The sequence below is a fragment of the Tursiops truncatus genome, chromosome 3 (genome assembly GCF_011762595.2).
Source record: "Tursiops truncatus isolate mTurTru1 chromosome 3, mTurTru1.mat.Y, whole genome shotgun sequence".
In the NCBI taxonomy this organism is placed as follows: Eukaryota; Metazoa; Chordata; class Mammalia; order Artiodactyla; family Delphinidae; genus Tursiops; species Tursiops truncatus.
The window spans coordinates 79,564,865-79,588,881 of NC_047036.1; the positions used below are offsets into that span (position 1 = coordinate 79,564,865).

At 33.1% G+C, this 24,017-nt stretch overlaps 1 protein-coding gene across 11 annotated transcripts in view; it reads right to left on the minus strand.

The window, feature by feature from the left end:
- Positions 1-24,017, minus strand: part of CHD1 (chromodomain helicase DNA binding protein 1) — an 88,630-nt gene that overhangs the window by 29,884 nt on the left and 34,729 nt on the right. For 5 of the 11 annotated variants that reach the window (XM_073802342.1, XM_019929650.3, XM_073802343.1 and 2 more), the window contains exons 12-32: positions 23,663-23,879; positions 22,911-23,000; positions 21,839-22,029; positions 20,938-21,126; positions 19,458-19,620; positions 18,447-18,599; positions 16,683-16,754; positions 16,078-16,227; positions 13,388-13,536; positions 12,924-13,020; positions 12,719-12,814; positions 10,832-11,008; positions 7,962-8,170; positions 6,634-6,675; positions 5,810-5,940; positions 4,749-4,887; positions 4,371-4,521; positions 2,930-3,052; positions 1,787-1,915; positions 1,060-1,323; positions 573-713 (exon numbers count right to left, since the gene is read on the minus strand). In XM_073802342.1, coding sequence (XP_073658443.1) covers positions 573-713; positions 1,060-1,323; positions 1,787-1,915; positions 2,930-3,052; positions 4,371-4,521; positions 4,749-4,887; positions 5,810-5,940; positions 6,634-6,675; positions 7,962-8,170; positions 10,832-11,008; positions 12,719-12,814; positions 12,924-13,020; positions 13,388-13,536; positions 16,078-16,227; positions 16,683-16,754; positions 18,447-18,599; positions 19,458-19,620; positions 20,938-21,126; positions 21,839-22,029; positions 22,911-23,000; positions 23,663-23,879 — 3,073 coding nt within the window. The remainder of the gene's footprint in view (positions 1-572; positions 714-1,059; positions 1,324-1,786; positions 1,916-2,929; positions 3,053-4,370; positions 4,522-4,748; positions 4,888-5,809; positions 5,941-6,633; positions 6,676-7,961; positions 8,171-10,831; positions 11,009-12,718; positions 12,815-12,923; positions 13,021-13,387; positions 13,537-16,077; positions 16,228-16,682; positions 16,755-18,446; positions 18,600-19,457; positions 19,621-20,937; positions 21,127-21,838; positions 22,030-22,910; positions 23,001-23,662; positions 23,880-24,017) is intronic. The other 6 variants (XM_019929652.3, XM_033853054.2, XM_019929654.3 and 3 more) reach the window with 6 other exon arrangements.

Consider the following 24,017-nt stretch of genomic DNA (forward strand, 5'->3'; position numbering starts at 1 on the left):
ATGGTAGCATGTAAAACCAGTAATATTTTAGACCAATGTTCCTCAAAGTGTGGTCTATGAACCTGTGTTAGTCCAAAGCAGGATAGGTACAGAAATTTTAGAAACCTTTATATCAGTTTGACAGTGCAAATTTATACCTACTGAATCTAGTAATACAACACCAGGGCTTATATTTTATATTCGTTTCTTCCTAATTTCATTTTTATTTTATTTTCTAAAAACACTGGTCTGTAGAAGATTAGAAAAGAAGGGTCCTTCACTGTAGATAAAAAGCACTGTTATATGGATAATAGGCTCAGGAATTGAAAAGTTTAAAATTCTAAAGTTGGAGGAAAAAAAAGTTTATTCCCTAAATACCTCTTCTTAAAATCTTTAATTTATGAAGAAGTTTTTCTAGGTTGATTCTAAATTTAGGATACCTTTCAAAATTTAAATCTATTGCTTTTGTCAGCTTGAACTGCAATGCTATCAAATTCAAACACATTTCTAAAGTTAAAGTTTTAAAAGATGAATATAAATTAAATAAAATGCTATATGAATTATTCCTAATAACCAGAAACTTTACTACTTACTATGCTGAATGTCTTCTGATCTAGCTCTTCCGATTCTTCAGATATGGGAACTGGTTCACCACTTGCAGTGATATGAACTGGAGCATCCGACACTGAAGATTTCTTAGATCTTTCCTTGCTATCAGACTTGGATTCACTCAACTGATGAAAAAAAAACACAACAACAAAGGCAAAAATGATTAATACTTCCAGAAGAATTACGGTCCCATTTTATTCTATAAAGTTTACTCACATTTAACATTCTTATCTATTTGATCTTTCCCCCATTTTATTTGGGGAAACCAAAAATAAAGCTATTCTGTAACATTATTTATTAGGTAAGGCATCAAAAAGGATTCAAACCTGTTCTTCTCCTCTACTAGATACCCATATGCATTTTTAAAGAACTCAGTTATTGAGACTAATTGGGCTGACAGACAATTTATTCTCCTAAACTGTAAATATGCTGTTGTGTCACTTTCTAAGTTTTATATTATGATTTGCATACCTTTTCTTCCTTTATGTCTTTTTCTTTCTGTATAGCTTCTTTTACTTTGTTTTCTCTTTTCTCTTTAAAATCTTTTTCCTTTATATCTTTCTTATCCTCTTTTTCTTTTATCTCCCTTTTAAGTTCTCTTTTATTTTCCTTTTCTTTCGCTTCCCTCTTTTCTTCTGGTTCCTTCTTTATACAAACATCTGGCTCAGGTTTTTCTTCACTGTCTCTTTCTGTTTTAACTTTTTTATTTGGATGTTTCACAGAAGTGATCTCATCCTGAAAAGTGCAAGTATGGCCAATGTATTACTAACCAAATCTTGACAAAGACTAATTTCTTTTCTTTGCATGACTACGTATTGCGTGTATGTGGATTCTGAGAGAAGTAACTCAGAATCCCATTAGTAATGATACATGCAATATTTACCTTCATATAAAAATTAAGGTAAGCCAATCCCATTCAAAATTCATAACAAAATTAAAGGAGACAGAATGTCTTCAAATGGCAAATGTTTGAAAAGGAAGGACCTTTGCTCTATCCCTGTAGTGAAATATAATATTCTATTGGATGGGTAGAAATTCTGTTCTGTAAATGAGACTACATAGCAAACTATAAAAAAGAACTTCAGTATCTAAAAGTAAAATTTCAAGCCTTACTTCAAACTTCAAATGTAAAGCATACTAAAAATATGCCATGTTCCCTTTCTATATAACAGGTTGCTTTTCTAAAACACATTCTTACCTTATCATCATCTTCATCAGACTTTTCTGAGGGCAGGGGAGAAGAATCGCTCTTTACTTCCTCTTTCATTTTTATAGACTTCATTGCTTTATTCTTCTTAGCTCTTACTTTCCTCCTTTTTGAACCTCCCTAAAAATAATTATTTTTATTCTAACCAACCCCACAGATTCCATTAAAAAAAAAATCTTAAATACCACATCTATAAAGCTAAAGAACACACACTCCAACTCAATCCTTAATCTGCTGGCACTAAGCTACACCAATCTTAGAAAGTTATTATCAACAAAAGTGATATAACTTAATGAATCAAGTACAAATTAATGTGAATAAATGCTAACCAACTGTAATTATTTCTTAAAAAAAAAAAAGAGAAATAGGAGGGTTGTTCACCTTCCTAAATTATTATTATCTTCAACTAAATCCAATGTCACCAGAGATAGCCTTAGAAATTTTTTGTTTGTTTGTTTGTTTTGCGGTACGCGGGCCTCTCACTGTTGGGGCCTCTCCCGTTGCGGAGCACAGGCTCCGGACGCACAGGCTCAGCGGCCATGGCTCACGGGCCTAGCCACTCCGCGGCATGTGGGATCTTCCCGGACAGGGGCACAAACCCGTGTCCCCTGAATCGGCAGGCGGACTCTCAACCACTGCACCACCAGGGAAGCCCAGAAATTATTTTTAATAATACACAGGTAGTTATTGACACTGTGGTCACAGGTAAACTTTCAAGGGTTGCTTTAGTTTCCAATCACCTCTGTTTTAGTGTCTTTTTCCTTCTTTTGTGAAACGCCCTCATAAATAAGCTTGGTGATCTTTAATGCTATTCCTTAAGCTGCCCAATGTCTCCAAATGAAACAATAATGGAAGCCTGTCCTCTCAAAAAGCACTCCACTCTACTCCAAAAGTTGCTCCCACTCTCTTTCTAAATACTAGGAAAATACAGATCCCATTCTGAAAGATAGGACTCACTAGAGGTTTAACATGAATGCTGAGATCATTTAAGGCAAAATATTACCATATTCAAATAAAGCTAAATTACAGATAAACATACTGATGAGCCCATGCTAACCACGGGTGTCTAGGGTGATCAGAAAACTAGATTTATCTTATTCAAAAGTAAATGCTCTTAAGCATATGTTAACTTACTGAACCAGAAAGCCTCTGAGCTTCTTTTCTTGCAAGATCTTTACTAAGTAATTTGATGAGGTAGTCCGCACGTGTCTGTAACTGTTTTGCTTGTGGTTTTTTATCAGGATCATCTGGAAGAATCTGAAAAGCAATTAATTTTTTCATCTTGTCTTTAATAAATAACATGAGAAATAATAATCATTGTTTAAAAAAGGGTTACTCATTTAAAAACTATGTGTAATTCACTAACAAGTTACAACTCTTAAAATCTGTAGGAATAAACAGCTTAAAATGCAAAATACATTTTTTATAGCTATGCCACAAAGATTCAATTTATCTGGGAATGAATTCTAAATACATGAGAAAAATATCCCTCTATTCAAAATGAGACTACACAGTATGAGGTTAGAAATTTCTTTCAAATATATAATGGTGTATTGGCATTCAGTGTTATTAAACATCATAGTATTCTTAGATTTCCTTCCTTCTCAACAGTATATTTTAAGTATAAAGTATACAAAAATTCCTAGAATATAAAGTATCATCTATCAGAACTTCTAGGGTAGCGCAGTGGTTAAAAATCCGCCTGCCAGTGCAGGGGACATAGGTTTTCATCCCTGGTCCAGGAAGATCCCACATGCTGCGGAGCAACTAAGCTCGTGCACCGTAACTATTGAGCCTGTGTACCACAACTACTGAAGCCTGTGTGCCTAGAACCCGTGCTCCGCAACAAGAGAAGCCACCACAATGAGAAGCCCGCGCACCACAATGAAGAGTAGCCCCCGCTCGCTGCAACTAGAGAAAACCCGTGCGCAGCAACGAAGACCCAACACAGCCAAAAATAAAAAATTAATTAAAAAAAAAAGTATCATTCATGTAGAAGATGACCCAAAGCATGTACTGTGAGGAAACTCTTACAATGAAAACATAAACTAATTTTGTTTTACAGTAGCAAATGACAAATATCTGAAGGTTCCCACTTGTCCATGAAGAAGTAAAATATAAAAAGATAAATGATAAGCATAGGGCAATGCTTCCAATGTTTTCCATTCTAGGCAAAGAAATGATTATAATAACTAGTGTGGTGGCATCAAATCACCAAAACACCTAAACACTTTGTTATTTTAAAAAAATATATAAACACACACACATAAAAAACAATCCTCTTTTGCTTTTGAATAACATAACTGAATGACAGGTTTACTTTTAACCTGATACTATGAAGAAAAATATACCTATGCCTTAATAACAAAAATGTAATTTCAGAGGTAAAGCAGAATCTAGAGATCATTTAAATTCAATCCCTTCATGAAAACCAGATTCCAAAGAAGCCAAGGTCACACAGCTAACTAGAGCCATGGTTTCCTGACTCCCAGTTGAGCTTATTTCTAACATAATTTGAAAGCAAAAAATTCAATTTAACATCAGTGGTCAACAGAATCAAGAAATATTTAAGTACCTTGTGTGTCAGACTGAGGTCAGGATCCATTTTAATCATTTCCCAGCTTCCATATCCATATTCGTAGATACCAATTAACAAATTGGAATCATCTTCTTTGCCCCAGTCTATATCAAAATGAGCTGCCTTCGTGTGGCATGGGATGATATACCTATCATTAAAGTTAACAGCCACTGTCAAGTTATAATTGCCTTATTAAAAATTAATTTTGAAAAACATATATGAGTCATTACAACTTCTAAATACTATGCTTTATTTTAGTTTTAAAAACATTTTATTCAAATTGGCCAATGGCATAAAAAACATTTTTAACATACATTCATATCCAAATTATTGAATAACAACAAATATTTTACAATGGTAAAGTAAAAAACTCACTGCTTTCTTTCTTCTGGGTCTGAAGGAATGGATTTGTGCAACGGTATTAATTCTTCTTCATGGGAGATGACTAGCTTGGCATTCACTTGTACTCCTGATATTCGGAATGTTGGACCCTTTACTTTTCCAAGTCTACCACCTTATTTGGAAAAGAATATTAAAAAGTATAAAATATATACTACGAAACGCAAAGCAAAATATGTTATTACTTATATAAATAAGTACTATTTACCTATATTTTATTTTATTTATTTATTTATTTATTTTTTGCGGTATGCGGGCCTCTCACTGTTGTGGCCTCTCCCGTTGCGGAGCACAGGCTCCGGACGCGCAGGCTCAGTGGCCATGGCTCATGGGCCTAGCCGCTCCGCAGCATGTGGGATCTTCCCGGACCGGGGCACGAATCCGTGTGCCCTGCATCAGCAGGCGGACTCTCAACCACTGTGCCACCAGGGAAGCCCCTACCTATATTTTAAAGTATTACTTATTTGTGTTAAGGGGAGGCTTGCTGGCAAACCCTAAATTTCACTCGAGATTTTTCAGTACATACTACTGATTATAATATAGCACATGAAGATTCACAAAAAGCATTTCATGTACTTTAGCAAATGCATAAGATACATCAATCTATTAATATGTCAGCCTTTCTAAATAAGAGTTCCAGAATGATTTTTTTCAGTACATATAATTACTGAATCTTATCTATTTTTATTTAGATAGATGAATTACAAAATAAGTATAAAGTAACTAGGCTAAAACCATTATCACATGTGTATACTTATAATATCTCATCTATACTAAAAATATAGTACAACTAACAATAATTCCTGATGTTACCTCCCAGCCAGAAAATATACCAGGCAGATGGATTCTACTGCCTTCAATGATATAATTCTGCTGCCCATTTTCTCTTACCCAGAAATGGCCTTGCTTTGTTTTATAAAGCATCTTTTAAGACTAATGAATAGGTAACTTAAGATATAATACCTAACTAACTCAATAAAAGCATATTTTGAAACTTCCATTTACCTCTCTTTAAATCACTTTCATTTTAGTATTACCTGTTCGTTCTGTTCCTGAAGAATTGTCCTTTAAAGCTTTAATGCAACCATTATGTACCAATTCTCCTAGTCGTCTTAGGTCTGTCTCTGACTTATCAACTAATTCAGCATCTCGAGCAATTGCATCTAATCTATAATAAAATAATACAATTTTCAGGTAAATATGCAGAATAAAATGGAGCCATTTAAGACAGATATTATAAGAGTAAAGTTCTATAATTTTTTAATTTCTATACACTGAGAAAATATGAATAATAAATGTTCAAAACATCTTTTTCATCATCTAAAATAATTATGTAAGTATTTCATTGTAACTTCATGCAAGTCATCTCAAAATAAAACAGAAAATATCTCTATTTTAAGATGGAGTTTTGGGGAGAAAAACAGAATTAAACCAATCTGAGTCTCTGCCACTCTATAATTAAGATAGTGGTTATAGCGGTTATTGAGAATAACCGTTAAACAAAATTGGTCTTTAAGTCAGAGGCTAGGTTAGCAACTTAGCTTCTCTACAGATGAATCTGCTATTTTATAAGCTTGTGATGAAAAGGTAAGAAAAAGCATTTGAAAAGTAGCTTACAATTATAAAAATGCAAATGTTTTACAGGCCATGTATTTTATAGAAAACTTCACTTGTAGATAAAACTTTAGACACTAGAAAGGATTAAGGATAGTACAAAAAGCTTTCAAAAATCTATCTGAAATTTGCTTTCTACAGGTTAACTTTATAAAAACCTTTTACAGCAAATTTAACAACAGTATAAATAAAGCTGACAGCATGTGATACATTCTATAATTCTACTGAGAATGACAGATGTATTTACCTTTCCAGAGGGCCACCAAATTTCTTGTAACTCTTGATAAACCTAACAGAAAATAATTGTTTGATTTAAATGTGGGCTTCACTATTCGTTAAAAAATAGATATAAATATATAGAAATAATACTTGTTAGTGTAGAAATTCAAGGCACTGTTACTAACAAAAATGAATAAACTATGCTAGAATCAAAACATTAAGATAAACCAAGTAAGACAAGATATATTTTTTAACACCCAGGATGATGTTTAGAAACTAATATAAATAAAACAGAAGCTAAATTTTATTTTAGAAATTATTTTTTCCACAAGACAAAAAAGGTTCAAGGCTACCAGAGGAAGTGTCTCCAGAATTATCAATTACATTACACCTCCTCACATTTCAAGTGTAGATAAAAGTTTACTGAATATAGCTTTAATTCAGATGTATGGTATTATACCAACAATGGAAAAATAAATATTACTTAAGCACAAAGCTACCCAAGTGGTTGATGGATGAGGGAAAATATCCAGGAGAAGTAGAAGTTGAAATGCCTCTTCAACTAGAGACAGAAAGTCCAACAAATCAGGTGGTCATAAAAGTACCCTAAACAAAATCTAACAATATATTTAGTTTTCTGGTAGAAAAAAATGAGGAAGAACTTTATTAGTCAGGTCTATGATTTAAAAGAAAAGAGTTACAGTGGCTTGAAAGAAACAACAAACTCTCAAAATACAACAACGAACAACCTTTCACAAATTTCATATGCAAAAATATTACATAAACAAAGTAAGCTGCTATCCCATTCCCCTTAAATAAATTTGTATATATGAACAAACATATTTTGAAAGAAAACTACAATTTATCCTGCCTGGCCAATCTTACCTCAACTCCTATTTGGACATATCAGAAACACTTTTAACATGGTGAGTTTCAAAAAACCAATCACCTCTGTGTAAAAAACTAGAAAAATATGGAACTAAATTACTCCCATGTAAAGAGTAATGTTGGGAGTCATAAATACAGTCAGAATTTTTAATAAATAATCTAATGTACTGAAATATACATTCATTATTCAAAAGGGCCACTATTCTGAACCACATTAATAAAACCAAAATAATATAGCAGTCTAAATAGAGTACCAATAAATAACACAGCAAAGATTAATGCCAAATTCATTTTTTACCCATAGTTATAAAGAACAACCAAAAGCAGAACCACCCAATCCCTACACAATTATCATATATTTGCCTCCTCTAAAACTTTCATCTTAATCTTTAAAATTTATGGAATTTGTTTTAATTTCACCCCCTACTAAAAGCAAGTTGAAGTAAAAATGGTCTTATGTCATCTTACCGCCGAATTTCTGCATCACTAAATCCTTTAATATTTTCCCGAGGGATAGTTCGTGGTCTTCCACGTTTCTTTGGCCTTTTCCGTTCTGAGACTGAATCACTATCAGATCCAGAGTATCTCCTACTTCTACTGCGCCTCCCTTCACTTCCATTGAAACTAATCTGGAATTTGAAAATAAAATTTTGCCCAAGTTTCGGTAAAGCAGGCTTCTATGTTAAGGGCAAAGAAAACATTATAAAAGATTGACAAAATTAACAAATATGTATCAAAAATATTCTATAAACAAAATTAAAAAGCAAACAAAACAGAAAAAATAGCACATTAATGACAAAGAGTTATTAAGAGCCTTAACACTTAAAACATTCTCATAAATCAGGAAAATATCCATTGTCCTTTTGTAAAAATATATGAAAGGTTATTAAAAAGCAATCAAATAACATAAACACAGAATTATACAACCTCACTGGTATATTTCTTAAAATGTGAATTAAAGTTACAATGAAATGTAATTCTTTCTTTAATCCATCAACTTGACCAATACTAACTAAGCAATAATAGCCAATACTGGTACTGGTATAGAATAACAGTCAAACATCTCTGGTGTGTATTCAAACTGGGACAGAGGGCAGTTTGGCAATATTGTATCAAACGTCTTAAAATTTATCATTCTGCTGACCCAGCAACATCCCTATTAGGCATTTTTCTTGATATCAGAAATGTAAACGAACACTGGCCAAGTCATTTTTATCATATAAAAAAAAATTGCAAACAATCTAAATGTTCATCAAAAAAATATCAGACAAATAATCTATACAATAGAAAGCTGAGAAGCCATTAAAAATTTTGTAGAATGACTAACATTCATTATATACTGTCAAAAGGAAGAAAGCAGGTCCCAAATTAATGACTCCAATTAAACCTGGCAAATGATATGTATGAAAAAAATACTAGAATTATGTATACTATATACTATAATAATAATATTACTATGATATCTCTGAGTGGACAGACACTCTTCCTGCAAGTCTTTGGAGTTCTTCCAAAGCCTCAGTACATATTCTGAATCCCTAATATGCTGAAAACTAATTGAAAGTCAATGATGGTATTTAGTTCTTATTTGTTCTAACCTTCTCCCATCCTTTCACTAGATCTAATATAATGCTGTGCTTCCCTTGCACTATAAAAAGAAACCACTAAGGGGTTTGCAGAAATAAACACAAACAAGAAACTACACAAACAATTACTCTCAGGCCAAACACAAATTACTGGGCTCCATTTCTGCCTGGGATGTAAAAGTTGGTATGCTGCTCCTGCCCTAACAACAAATCTAATCTACAAAATCATAACTTTTGTTTTTTTTTTTTTTGCTGTTCGCGGGCCTCTCACTGTTGGGGCCTCTCCCGTTGCGGAGCACAGGCTCAGCGGCCATGGCTCACAGGCCCAGCCGCTCCGCGGCATGTGGGATCTTCCCGGACCGGGGCACGAACCCGTGTCCCCTGTATCGGCAGGCGGACTCTCAACCACTGCGCCACCAGGGAAGCCCCAAAATCATAACTTTTATTACACGCATCAAAATCACAAGGCAATCTAGTAGTCTAAAATATAAGGAAATAAAGCAGATTATAAGAAGAGATGGAACCTGGACACTGGCTCACTTGTGAAGAGCATGAATGGCAGACATCAAGTACCATTCAAGCAGGAAAGAGGAAAGTCAGCTAACATTTGCTAAAGACTGAGTGTGAGCTACCATGAGAGCAGAAGATCCCTGGGAACCAAAGACACAGGGAGAACCTGTACCCACTCTCAGGTGCTTCTCCACAAACCTCCACCAGCTGCTCATGAGACAAACTGGAAACAGGGCTGGAGATTACAGAAACTTTCCTTCACGGTGAAGGCCTAGAGAAAGAGAGTAGTTACCTTTGAGGGGACAGGCAGAAAGCCTGGCCAGACCCTTCTCACCTACTGAACCAAGGACACAGAAGAAGACCTAATATGGTTGTAGGAAAAGAAAACGAAAACAAAAAACTAGCAGGGCAAGGATTAGGGTAGGGTGGGTTCCTCACTTTCCTCAGACTCAAAATTTAAGGAGATACCAAAAAATTCAGTAATCAGGACAAACCATCTTGTAGTGCAACAGTAGTCTAAAAACAGAAGTTAACGCAAAGAGCTCTAACATTCAAGTTTTTCCTTTTGCCACAGGACCCAATATAGCTTGGCATGGCGCTGCTACCATTATTTAAAAATCTACCATTTTGTTCATTTAGGCCATAAAATAAACACCAACAAATTTCTAAAAATTCAAATCACACAAGGTATGCTCTCTGACCATAAAAGAATTAAACTAGAAATCAATAGCAAAGATACTTGACAAATCTCCCAAATATTTGAAAATTAAACACCACACTTCTAAAAAAAACCCTATGGGTCACAGAGGAAGTCACAGAAGATATCGGAAAATATTTTGAAATAAATGAAAATAAGAACACAACAAAAATCAGAATTTAGGAGATTCAGAAAAGGCAGTGCTTAGTGGGAAACTTGCAGCATTAAATGCTAATATTAGAAAAGGAAAGTCTTGATTTAATGATCCAAGCTTACACCTTTAGACACTTAAAGGCCTAGATGGCTTCCCTAACGCTGCCTAACATTTAACGAGAAAATAATAACCTATCCTACACAAACTCTTCCCAAAAATAGAAGAGGAGGGAACACTTTCCAACTCACTTTATGAGACAGGCATTATTAAATCAGATGAAATCATTACTAGGGAAAAAAAAAAAGCTAAGAATCAATATTTCTCTAAACAAAAAAGACAGTCCAGATGTAAATACTCTTACAATACAGAAATATCTTTTAGATTAAAAAGTCACCTGTTTTGCACAGTTTCTCATTCTGGGGAGCATATAAATTTCTTCAAGTTCCTTTTGTCTTTCTTCCTCTTCTAATCGTCTTCTTTGATCTTCAGGAATGATTTCTTCCCAATTCTTTGAATTTCTTTCAGGTTCCAACTCAATGTCATCCTCATCCATATTTGAAAAGTTGGCAACCTGATAAATTCCAGAATGTTAGCAGAATAAGATTAAAGAAGAACTCATCCTTAAATTATATTTTTCTTTTTTAGCGGGAAGGAAGAGGTACACCAGAATAAGATAATATAACTTAAATAGCCTCAGGATAATGAATATGACTATGGGTTAAACCAAATATGACTGCTAAGTTTATTTCTTCATGAGGTCAAAGTAGATCAAACCAAATGACTTCTAAGATTTCTCTTCCAGGAATGATTCTCTTTTGCCTTGCTTATCAACAAAACTATTACCAATAACAGAACTAGAGGAAGTTAACAGAGTAACAACAAAGTAATTTATAGAGTAATATGCTAAATCACCTTCTGCAGAAATTACCACACCAGTCCATTAACTACAAAGTGCTATAGAACAACCCGAAATTCTTATTTTTATTGATCATAAACGAAGTACCTAAAGAGCTAATGACAAGACAGAAGGAGCTCTGAGACCATAGATAAATTTATTTAGGTTCCCTAAGCCCTAGTTTATTCAACTCTGAAAACCGAGGGCTAGTAAGAGCTCACTAACTTTTGTGAGGATTAAGTAAGATAATGCATTTAAAGAACTGTGCAGAGTCTGGTACACAGAAAGCACTCCTTAAAGCTAACTGCCAATACTAGTACATTAAAGCTTACAGATAACGGAAAAGACAAGAAAACTGTGCTCATGCTATACAAGGAATGGGGCTGAAAATATAGTGCTTATTCTCTCATGTATGCTATCTAAATGTTAATGACAGCCTTAAAGCCAGCTGTGTATGAGTGGCAACTCACTGGTATAAACATAATCTGTATTTATTCAAGTTAACGTATCAGTGACTTTTTCAAATTGCCAATTAGTCAAATTAAAAGCAAATAGTATAACAATGTTTAAAAAAACAAAAGTTCATTAGACAATACCCAGAGTGAGTGCCGGTTCCAGAAAACTTTACCTCTCACCAGGATTACTGAAATAGTCTTCTAACTTTTCTTCCTGCTTCAATTCTTGCCCACTACAGTAAATCCTCTGCACTGCAGCCAGAATGATCCTCTGCACTGCAGGCAGGGTGATCCATTAAAATTGCAAAAGTTTCTATTCACTGCTGTGTCTGTGTGTGGCACATTGCAGGTGCACAATAAATATGTGTGAAATGAATGAATGACATTAATTGACCCTTAAAAACCTCAGGTTGTAGGAAATGGCTAGGATATAGAGGAAGCTGCTTCTTTATGCTAAACAACTGGCACACACTTTATGAGGCTGGTTGACTTTAGGACTCCTTGCAACCTTTTAGCCCTCACCTAACCAGGGGTATTTGTCAGTGTTACTGCTTACTTTGCTTACTTTGCCTGACTGATTTGAGTCAAACTTGAAAACTTGAGTTTTCTTAGTTGTGATAATGCTTAAACTAATCTGATGTCAAAAACTGCTCCAATAAAGATTAGCTAAAGTCTTCAGTCATGAAAACGTAACTGTTCATAAATGATTTGGTCCCTTTCAAATCAGGTCACTACTGGTTTGTCAGAATAAGAAAGAAAAATTTTTATACACCATAGCAAATTTTAAGACAAAGATGTTTTTAACATTTTTTAGATTATCATGCTGATCCTGCTTAAAGAAAGAAAAGATGAATAAAACACTAAATGACAAAAAAAAATCATCCCTTATCAATTTATATAATTATAAAGAAAAATTAAAAAAGAAAACTACCTTGAACTGAGAAAGTAATTCATCTCCTACAGTTAAAGGTCCTGGTTCATTTTCATGAGTTTCAGCCCTCTTCAAGATTTCATCTATATCCATTTCCTAAAATAAGAAAGAAATCTTTATTTTAAATATGCTTTATGTTTTAAAATAAATATACTTTACATTTATAGCTTAAAAAATGACACATTTTGAGACAAGTTTGTTTTACCTGGGGCTCTTGTTCTTCTCCCTCGGGCTCCTTAAAAAGTTCCTCAGCACCAAACTTTAAAATGGCTGATAACTCTTCTTTATTGAAAGGAGTAGAACTAAAATCAGGACAAACAAAAATACTTAACACTAACAGTCACAAATTTAACATTTACATAGCACTTCTATGAGTTATTGACATAGTCACCTTTACAACAGTTAATATGACATAGATAAGTGAAGCATTACTAGTATACTTATTTTAAAACTAAAGAACTTGAAGCTTAGGGTTTTCCCCCAAGATTACAAAACTAGAGTGGTGAAACCATGTACTGAATGTATGCCATTGACTAGAAATTAGCTCAGTGCTTTAAAAAATAACACTAAATATAGTACTTCAATGACCTGTTTACACTATGTAACATTTCAGAAAAATGAGTATAGTATGATTCTAAAAGGACTTTTTTTTTTAAGTAAAGTAACTACCTTGAGGGAGCAGAACCCGTGTGTAATACTGTCTTCCCAGTTGTGTCCATTCGTTGAATCACAAGATGATCTAAAACCATCTTCTTTTTGGCCCTTTCAAGAATATCCTCTTCAACTGATCCCTTTGTAACTAGACGATAAATGTTCACCTGTAAAGATACACACGATGAAACTTAAAGTGCAGTAAAAAGGATTCGTTTTGCTAATGTTAAATGCCCAAATATCGGTACACAGACTGATGTTCATCTGACGTAAAATTTTCACTGGTCAAAAGCAATATGAAAATTAAAAAATATAAAACTAAGTTTCTTCAGTTTAAAGACTGAGAGTATGTCCTTCCTTCTTACATTTTGGTTAATAGACTTTATTTGCTTCATTTTCTTTTTATAAAGGAATGACAGTAATTTTTAAATTATCTTTTAGCTGGGAAGGAGGGGGAATGGTAATAAACTTATGACAACCTTATACCAGTTCCCTTAATTCTGATTAATGTTTCATCATTCCAATAATCCAAAATTCCACAAATCACCTGCCAAGTTAATGATGAAGCCCTGCCATTAAAAAAAAAGAAAAAGTTTTCCAAAATAGACAAAAATTGATGTGTAGTAATTCTGCCCTACTTCTCAAAGTCAGTGGTTCTATATCAAACAATACCACCATATAGGGATATTATGAAAATTTATGGAAACATTTTTAGTTTTCAGTGATTAGGTGGGCTTACCAGCATTTAGAGCATAGGGACCTGGGATACCAGGCATTCTTCATTAAACTGGACATTTTGGCTCAATGAAAAATTATCCTGTGCCTTTTGAGTCTTCCAAATGATTTTTAAAAACCGTTCTAAATTATCATGAGTCTAAATTATAACTGTTTTAATATAAACATGAAGCATTTTTACAAAGTTACAATACACACTAATTTTTTCAGGATTGGAACTACTGTATAAATCAGTAGATAACTGGATATTATTTGCATCTTTATCAAAAGTTATTTCTAAACATTTATAGTATTGGGTCACCAATAAAACTCATCTGTATTAGTAACCTACAACTACTCAGTTTGTAGTTGCTGCATGCAAATATTTAAAAGGAGGTCTTAGACTCCTTTGATCAGATTTAGAACCAACTACTACTAAAATAGCAAGTACATGAAGCACAGGAATCTTATATGTCACCAATAATGAAACAGTAAAGAATTTACCTCATTAATAATAAAAATATATTTCATATATATACCTATGTTTAAAAATTTTTGTTAACACAATGGTAAGAAATCTGTATTGCATTATTTTGTGATCTTATTTAGGTATTCATCCCAGAGTTCTACCACACAGCTTTCTATAGTATCTTGTCTTACTGGTTCTTTTCCTAATATGTATCCTCTATTTTCTATCCTGTATTAGAAAATGTGGTAGCCAAGGTCTTTAAGTAGTATAAGTGGAATGTTTAGTCTAGCCATGTGTTGAGGATTTCAATATAGGAGGTATCTTGTTCAGTGCAATTAATCACTTTTCTCCATCTCATTCATAATACAGGAATATGCTGTCTTTTCACATATACATTAGGCCCAGCTCACCTGTGAGAATATCCTATTTCCTCACTTTCTCATCTTTGACAGTCTATAATTTGTCTTGGCATGTTGTTATCCCTACTTCAAGTTTCCCTCTCTTTTATAAGAATTATATGAGTAAAACATTTTTTTCCTTTTATATTATGGATTTATTTTTCAGTAGAAAATATGAATGTTTAAAAGTAAATAAAACGTGCCTTTTTGTGCTACTTGCTCATATCTCCTACTTTGAAGAAGTCTGAGAACACTACTGTAGATGGAGGTAAATGAATTAAAAGTACAAGGACCAAGACATCAAAAGGATGACAGATGGTTTTTCTCAAGGGCTATTACAACTGTGCAAGACAGTTGTACAAAACTTATGAGAATGGCTTTTTTGCATGGAGAATCTTGTGAGCACATGGATAAAACACAGCCTAACAAAAAGGAAGCAATGTACTAAGCAAAACTCTTTCAATAGTTAAAATAAGTATATGAAGACATTTTAAAGTTTATATACTGAATGAAGAACATTGTATTCTATAGCTGTAAACTGAATTATGATCAAAAGAGAGTGCACGATCTTATTTAGGCATAGTTTTCTCAGTTCTGTCAGAATTTCCAGGTGATTCTGGTAAATCTGAGTTCCTCAGTACGGTATCTGTTCAATAGCAATATGACTGTTCCAACAATCTTACCAGAAGGATAAACCAAAATCACTTCTAAACACTGATCATAAAAAAGATTCTAAAAGAGTAAAATAGGGCTTCCCTGATGGTGCTAGAATCCACCTGCCACCGCAGGGGAAATGGGTTCAATCGCTGGTCCGGGAAGATCCCACATGCCACGGAGCAACTAAGACCGTGCATCACAACTACCGAGCCTGTGCTCTAGAGCCTGCGAGCCACAACTACTGAAGCCCGTGTGCCTAGAGCCTGTGCTCCGCAGCAAGAGAAGCCACCGCAATGAGAAGCCTGTGCACTGCAATGAAGTGTAGCCCCCACTTGCCACAACTAGAGAAAGCCTGTGTGCAGCAACGAAGACCCAACACAGCCAAAAGTAAATAAATAAAATAAATTTATTTTTTAAAAACTTTAAAAAAATAAAAATAAAAGAGTAAAATAAGGAGAATAAAAAAATACCTGTTTCTTTTGCCCAATTCGATGAGCTCTAGCCTGTGCCTGAAGATCATTTTGTGGATTCCAATCAGAATCAAATATAACAACAGTGTCAGCTGAGGCTAAGTTAATTCCTAAACCTCCAGCTCTTGTGGAAAGCAAAAAGCAGAAATCCTGTAAGGAATTACAAATAGGCACAATTTTAAATTTTTCTAAACTGGGACTGTGAATAATCAATGTGAGACTTTTACAATTGAATTTCTGAATTTAAAAAGTATTTTACCAATAAAACTGAAAGGTAGTTTTAAAAATTACTAATAAAATATATAAACATCTAGCAAAACCAATCAACAAGACTCCAAAATACAAATATATATATGGGAATAATAAACAATTCATAAAGAATTCTAAATCAAAGTGGGCTAATTTATTTGGAAGCAAATCTAACTGTCCTATATTGTAATAGTATTGATACAAAAGGGTAAAATTCCTCAGATTTAACACAGAATACTGATTTAAAAAGCTCACTTGCAAATCGAAACTGGCTACCACCAATAAAAAACTACAAGTTATGTATGACTAAAATAATGACTAAAACAATTTATTTACAATTTTGAAAGCATTCATACCTCTGATCCTTCAGCATTAAAATGATCTAGAGCTTGTTTCCTCAGCTCTCCTTTTATTGATCCATCTAATCTCTGGAATAAAACATTAAAATACTGCATTGTAACAGAATCAAAACTTTAAAAAGGAATTAAAATCAATTATGAAATTAAGTATGAAAATGCAGCATTGCTTTTGCTAACACTAGAAGGTACTTATAGGTAGGAAAGCAATGCCCAGGAATTCTGTCTCCAGAATCTGTGCTCTTAACCACTGGAACTACTTTCGCTAAGAGTAAATAATAGCACTGGCTGTCATTTTACCTGAGACCCACCATAAGAATACATTTTACATGTGAATGACGTATACAGCTATATGCCCAAAGCAAGTTTCATGACACAATGTACTGTGATATACCCTCATTATTTTATGATTAAAAAAAAAAAGTTGGTACAACCCATTAAACTGATTCCCAGATCCATTAATGGGTTACAGCCCACAGTTTAAAAAACAGTCCAGTGTGGTTATGGACCAACACATTGACGTCGCCTGAGAACTTAGAAATGCAAATTACTGAGACCCATTTCAGACCTACTGAATCAAAAACTGTGAGAGAGGGATCCAACAAAAGCCCTCTGTTTTAAAGTATGAGAATCACTGATTTGGGGCACCATGGCTCTAGATGAATAGCCCACATTTGAGTATACTGAGTATTCACGGGTGCCTTGGGCAAGTAATTTGCCTTTTTCTCCTTGTAAGTTTCCTTCTCACTAAATGGACATAGGAAGTAGTGTACTTCCTTCATACAGAGGATTCAGTTAGAGAACATAGTAAAACACTTAGCACAGTGTCTGACATATTGAGTGTTTACTAAATATCACCTAAACAAGAATGTCCAAAATCAAAAAAGTTTTTAAAGTATTATGTTTCTTTTTCACTAAAAATTACAATTAGTAAAACCTTTCACTCTTTCTACTTTTTCCCCTAAATGACTACATGTATCTCAATCAAGTTTATATCACCCAACACCTGCTCTTCATAGCACTTACCAGAGTTGTAACATTACATTTGTAATTACCTACTTAATGGCTATCTCCCACACCAGATTGTAAGCTCCAACAGAGCAGGGATTATGTGTATTGAGGTTCATCATTATAATTCTACTTCTACTTTACTGCCTGTACTAAATATACATCATTTATTAGCTGTATATGCTATGTGTTCGCTATGTTCCAGGTACTGTTCATAAAATTGCTCTAAGGACTAAAGTAAAGTGCTAAGACTGACTCTAATATTAAACACTCATTCATATTAGCTGTAATTATATTGAATGAATTTCAAAATAAATATTGAATAGACGGAATATAAGCCCATTTTGGTCTTTGGTATATTTTCTAAAGTCATGTAAGTTTTACTCAGCAAACTATGCATTAGAATAACTATGAGCTCATAATCTTCAGAATCTGCAACAGTCCTGGCAACATTCACAAGAACTGCTCTCTCTTATCCTTCCTAAGACTAAAGCCTAATACATAAGGCTGCCCCTTAGGATTTGAACACAGGAGAGGAATACAAACTTAAAAGAAAGACTGCTTTGCTATAAGGTCAAGAAGAAAAAAAAAAAGAATGACAAAAATTTTTTTAACAGATCTATTTTCTTAAACAGAGTATGATTTATATAAAATCTATTCTTCATTTACAAAAGAATTTCAAAGGTAATTTTGTAGAACACGCCCAGGAATTAGATGAAATTTAAATCAACCAAAAAGACAAAATGAAATGCTTACTTGAAAGGGGAATTGACGATACTTCAAATATTCTGCAAGTATATCTAACATCCGCACCATTTGAGAAAAAATAAGAACTCTATTGCCTCGCTCTCTTAGGCGAATTAACAGTTTGTCAAGAAGAATTAATTTTCCGCTACTACGGATTAAGTGCTATAAGGAAACAATAAATTACAACTGTTATGACGCGTTAAAAGAACTATATCAAATGAAATAAATGCCCAACAACACCTGTTTCTTTATTTTAAATTGAGATTTTAAATTTTCATAATGTTGGAAAGTTTATTTCAGTTTTTGAAATTTTCTAGAAGCTTTATCAATTTGCTCTATGACTTAAGCTAAATTTTCCTTGCCATTTAGCACCTAGGTTTTTGCTGTATTTTCTGGAGACAAAAAAACAAAAGCACTGTTTCACTCTATTTGCCAGTTATTACACCATTTCTCCAAAAATCTTAGCTGAAAAACAATACACTGAAAGAAGCAACAACTAAGTAATCAAAGGTCTTGAAAGAGTGCGAAAATGTATTCTAATTTATATGTATAAGTCACTGATAGCACTTCAAAGCACTACTATGGCTGGATGACAATTGTGCCTTCTTCACACTCTTCATTTGTCTTCCAGAAGTGATAGGAAATGTAAGATCTAAGGTCCAGATGCCCTTCTTAAGACTACCATTTGCCATGTCACGAATTCAGCACAATCACTATTAGTGAATTTTTTCCACAATGAAAAATACACTAAGGGGTTTTTGCTGGATAAAGTGCGACAGTCCATGGTTAGAGAGATTTGTTTTTAGAAAAATGATCGAAATGATTAAATGGATAAATTATAATTTTAACATCTTTTTATAAAGACTAAAAAATAAGCAGCACCATTATTTAAATATACCATTAACCAAAGAGAACTTCTAGCCAATATATTAAAGCACTGTGCCATTTTCAGTTAAAACTGAAATAAACCTTTCTAGAATTTTGCTTTACCACAAAGTTATAAAATTTTTAAATTCTTACTTGTAAGGCCTCCTGTTTATTATAGAATTCATTATTATCTGGTGGTTTAATGAGGTAGCAATGGTTACAACATTTCTTTAGCTCCATCATAATATTCAAAAAGCCTGAGGTACTGCCCTTGGAACCTTTGCTGAGGGCTTTGTAATTCCTAGTTAATATCCATCTGTTTAGAAAAATGATTATGAAAATGATGTAGCAGAACAATTATCAGGATGAATTCTAAAACCATAAAAAATCAATTAAGTACCAAAGCAAAACTGCACCATTAAGAAGTTCAACTGCATATACAATGGACCAAACTCTGTTCACAAGACTACTGAACCTCATTCATAAGACTCATGAGAACACATAACTTCTTATCCGAACCATTAACTATACAAAGTAAAGGCTTAACATAACATAGTGAATATAGTATATTAATCCCTTACCCCAAAAATTTATTTTTAAAATGGTCAACTGTATTATCTATCTTAACCTTCCTACAAATTTCACTATACTGGGTACCTAATACGTCATGAGGATATCTGGTTTAGCCCCACTGCCTTCTCTAAATTACAGTTACACAATACACATGCGACTTAGAGAAAAATTGTGATTACTTTATTACTGCAAATTATACATAACATTTCCTCTCACCATGATCTAACTTGACTAATATCTTTTATTTTCTTCCTTTTTACAAAGTTAGTCTTCGAAGGGACTTGAAACAATTATATCTGATTTGCCTCAAAATGACAGGAAATAGGGGAAGTGGGGGTGGCTAGAGATAAAATAAGACTGGCTATGAGCTGAAAACCAAGCTGAGTGATGGAGTTTAATATATTACCCTATTCTGCATATGTTTGAAATTTTCCATAATAAAAATGTGAAATTTATATAATAAGTGTATTTTTTAAGTGGATGACACAGATTTGTCATAAAATATGTTTCTGAGAATTCAAATGCATGTAGCAGTGCATTTTATGCAATTAAATGTTTAAACAGATATTAGGACACATATTTCTTTTTGATTCTTTGAAGTGTTACTATATAGATCCAACATACATAATTTATACAAAATATGATTATTAACATTCTTCGAAAAGCAGGGGAAGCCTAAAATTTTGTTCTAAGTTTGTTTTTCTGGCTTCTACTTCTATCTGTCAATTATATAATCATCATAATTACATAATAATGCCTTGGTATCATGGCAATCCTAACACTTAAAAAGAAACCCTCCATAATGTAACAGTACGAAATAGAGAAAAACAATTAATGATGTGTTATAAGATGAATTATTTAGTCTTATGTCACCCATGATCTTGGACATGCCATTAAATCTCTCTGCCTCAATCAATATTCCAATGAATAAACCCATTCTAAAATTCAAGAATTGTTACTGCTCTAAGACCCAAATGGGGCTGGGGGGCACCTGGATGAGAAAAGGACAGGGATTATATACAATTAAATGTTCAGAACATGTGCTCTGTTTACAGCTTACTTGTAATATTGTTTCTGTAAAGCACTCATTTCCATTCTTAAAATCTGTTCAACCTTGGCAGGAAGAGATTTTTCCACATCTTTCTTAACCCTGCGTAACAGAAATGGCTCAAGCTCCTTGTGGAGGCTTGCATAACCATATTCTCTGCCTTTGCCATGTTCTTCTTCAAAATCTTCCCAGGAAGAAAACCTTAAAAATTTAAGCAAATGGAAGAATCACTAAAAGAAGTCAAATTGCATTTGAGATTTTTCAGGATAGTCAGATGTAAACAAAGTACAGATTTTTAGGAAAAAAAAAAATTAGCTAAAATGAATCACTTCTAATAACTATCTTTCCAAGAAATCTATTGTATATCTATATAGAGGTAAAATATAAGTTGTTTCATAAATAATTTTTGACTTTCCTTGAGTTAAATAAAGGTGAAATATTTTCAAATACGGGAGTAATTATCAGTAAAATATTTCTCAAAGAAAGTTCTGAATCTATTCAAAGAAAATATGTATGTGAACTTGGACGAGTTGTTTACCCTTACTTATTCTGGTTTCCCTCATTTAGAAAATGGAATTTTCTAAGAGCACCTTGTTACTGTTGTTACTGCTACTGTTAAGTACTAAGAATGATACTATTTCCATTTTTTAAGCAAGGTATATTTTGAACCCAGGCAAAATCAACTGTTGTAATTTATGTGGCTCAAGCTTATTTACAAAATTGGAAAATTAAAGTATTATTTCAAACATGAAATATTCCATCCCATTTCCATTTCTTTTCTTCTTAATAATCCCTGGTCCAATGTTTGGGACAATAAAACCTCCTTCTGACCTTATTACCTACACTAATTATTTTCCTGCTAAACTTAGCATACAAAACTAACAGTAACATTGTATATCTCAATTTATCTTACTTTTCTGGCATAATGAAATGTAGCAAAGACCAGAGCTCTTTGAGGGAGTTTTGCAGAGGAGTTCCAGTGATAAGGAGACGGTGATTGGACTTAAAATCTATTAAAGTTTTATACAGAAGAGAATCATCATTCTTTAATCGATGTGCTTCATCTACACCTATAAATGCCCAATTTAGGCCTCCAAGGAATGCCTTAAAATGAACAGAAAAACATAGTTAATATTTCGAGAGAAACATTAAAATGGGGCAAATTTAAAAACAAACCTATATCTAATATTCAGATAAAAATTATGTATTATTCTAAGATTTATTGGAATCTTCAAATCAAGTAACTCAACATGCAAAATAAAGTTCCTTCCATGACTAACTGAGCCATTAGAAAAACAAAATATAATATAATAAAATGAAAGTTTTTTTTACCAGCTTACATATTGAAAATAAAACTATAGTATCATTTAAAAATTTTACAGAAGATTTTTAAGCCTAAGCCCAGTAGAAACCTCTATTAATGTTAATTTGGAGAAAATATATTTGGAACAGTGTCTTACTCCAAGTGTAGTTATAATTTACTGTATAATTTTTATGAATTGTATATCTCCAATAATATAAACGTGGGTCTCTGACTTAAAACAGAGACAAACCTGATTCTGCTACTTAATAGTTGCATGACCTTAGGCAAGTTCATTAACTTCCTTGAGAATTGACTTTTCTTCACAATAGGGACAGCAATATATTATAAAATAATTATGAAGAATTAAATAATAGGTATAAAGCATTTACCCAGTGGTAGCATAATCCTGTTAAGTATCTTCCTCCTCTTTAAAGACTTCACAAATCAACAGACACTACACCAAACTAGTTTCATATTCTTTGGCTTGTTTTTACAACACTTTAAAAATGTAAAAATCATTCTTACTTCAAGGATCATAAAAAAAATAAACAGATAAGCCAGATTTGACTCACAGGCTTTAATTTGCTGACCCTTGATTTAAGTTATCTTCTCATCCTATCCACAACATATGGTAAAGGAAAAACTGATGTATACCAAACAGAGAAACACAGATAATACACACCTTATCCTTCAATAAGATTTCATAAGTTGTTAACAGTATATTAAACTTTAACCGTTTGGTCTGGGGATGCATCCATTCATGAGTTCTTATCTATCAAGAAATTTCAAAGACAATTTTAAGACAAACAGTAAAAAAAAAGTATACTGTTACTTGAATATCTAAAATAAAATCCATTCAAAATACACAAAAAACTATGTCTATATGTTTAGGTAATAAAATAATTTTAACTATTCTTTATATAGTCCAACAAGCTACACTGATCTTATCATAAATAAAATATAAATACTCCAGCATATCAAAACCTTCTATAAAAAAAGACACATTTTTAATATACACTTTTTACTGAAGGAAGTTCTCATTTGACGAAACACAAATGATTTTTTTTTTTTTGAGGATGAAATATTATGTCTGGGGTTTGCTTCACAATAACTGGGGGGAAAGTACCATGTAGAGGTACAGATGAAACAAAACTGGCAGGAGTTAAAATTGTGAAGTTGGACCTATGCACATGGTAATTTATTATACTCTTCTGTAGGCTTTCATGTATATTTGAAACTTTCAATAAGGCAGGAAAAAATATATATAAAGTAACACTAAACCAAAAATTAATTTTTATTAAGCCAGTCAAACACGTATTGAATCTTACTGTGTGGCAAGCTTAATGCTAGAAACTAAGACTTTATAAAGACAAATCAAGATGTGTCCTAAAGACAAGTTTGTCTAAATTTCTAAATTTGTGACGAACAACTTACCATGTTTCTGCTGTTGATGTCACCTAAATAAACCACAGCATTCATTTGAGAAGCCCATGTTTGAATCTCCCTTTGCCAGGAAGTGAGAGTGGAGAGTGGTACTACTAATAGAAAAGGTCCATATAATTGGTGTTCATGAAACAAATAGTTCAGAAATGAGATCGTCTGTATTGTTTTTCCAAGGCCCATTTCATCAGCGAGTATGCAACTATTTCCTCTACAAAGTTAAAAACAAAAATCATGTATGCAATAGATTCAAATTTACAAGAAACCTTTTTACATAATCCATGTACAAGTTTATATGAAGTTAAATAAGATGAATCTGATAGTATTATGTATAATATGCCACTTATAT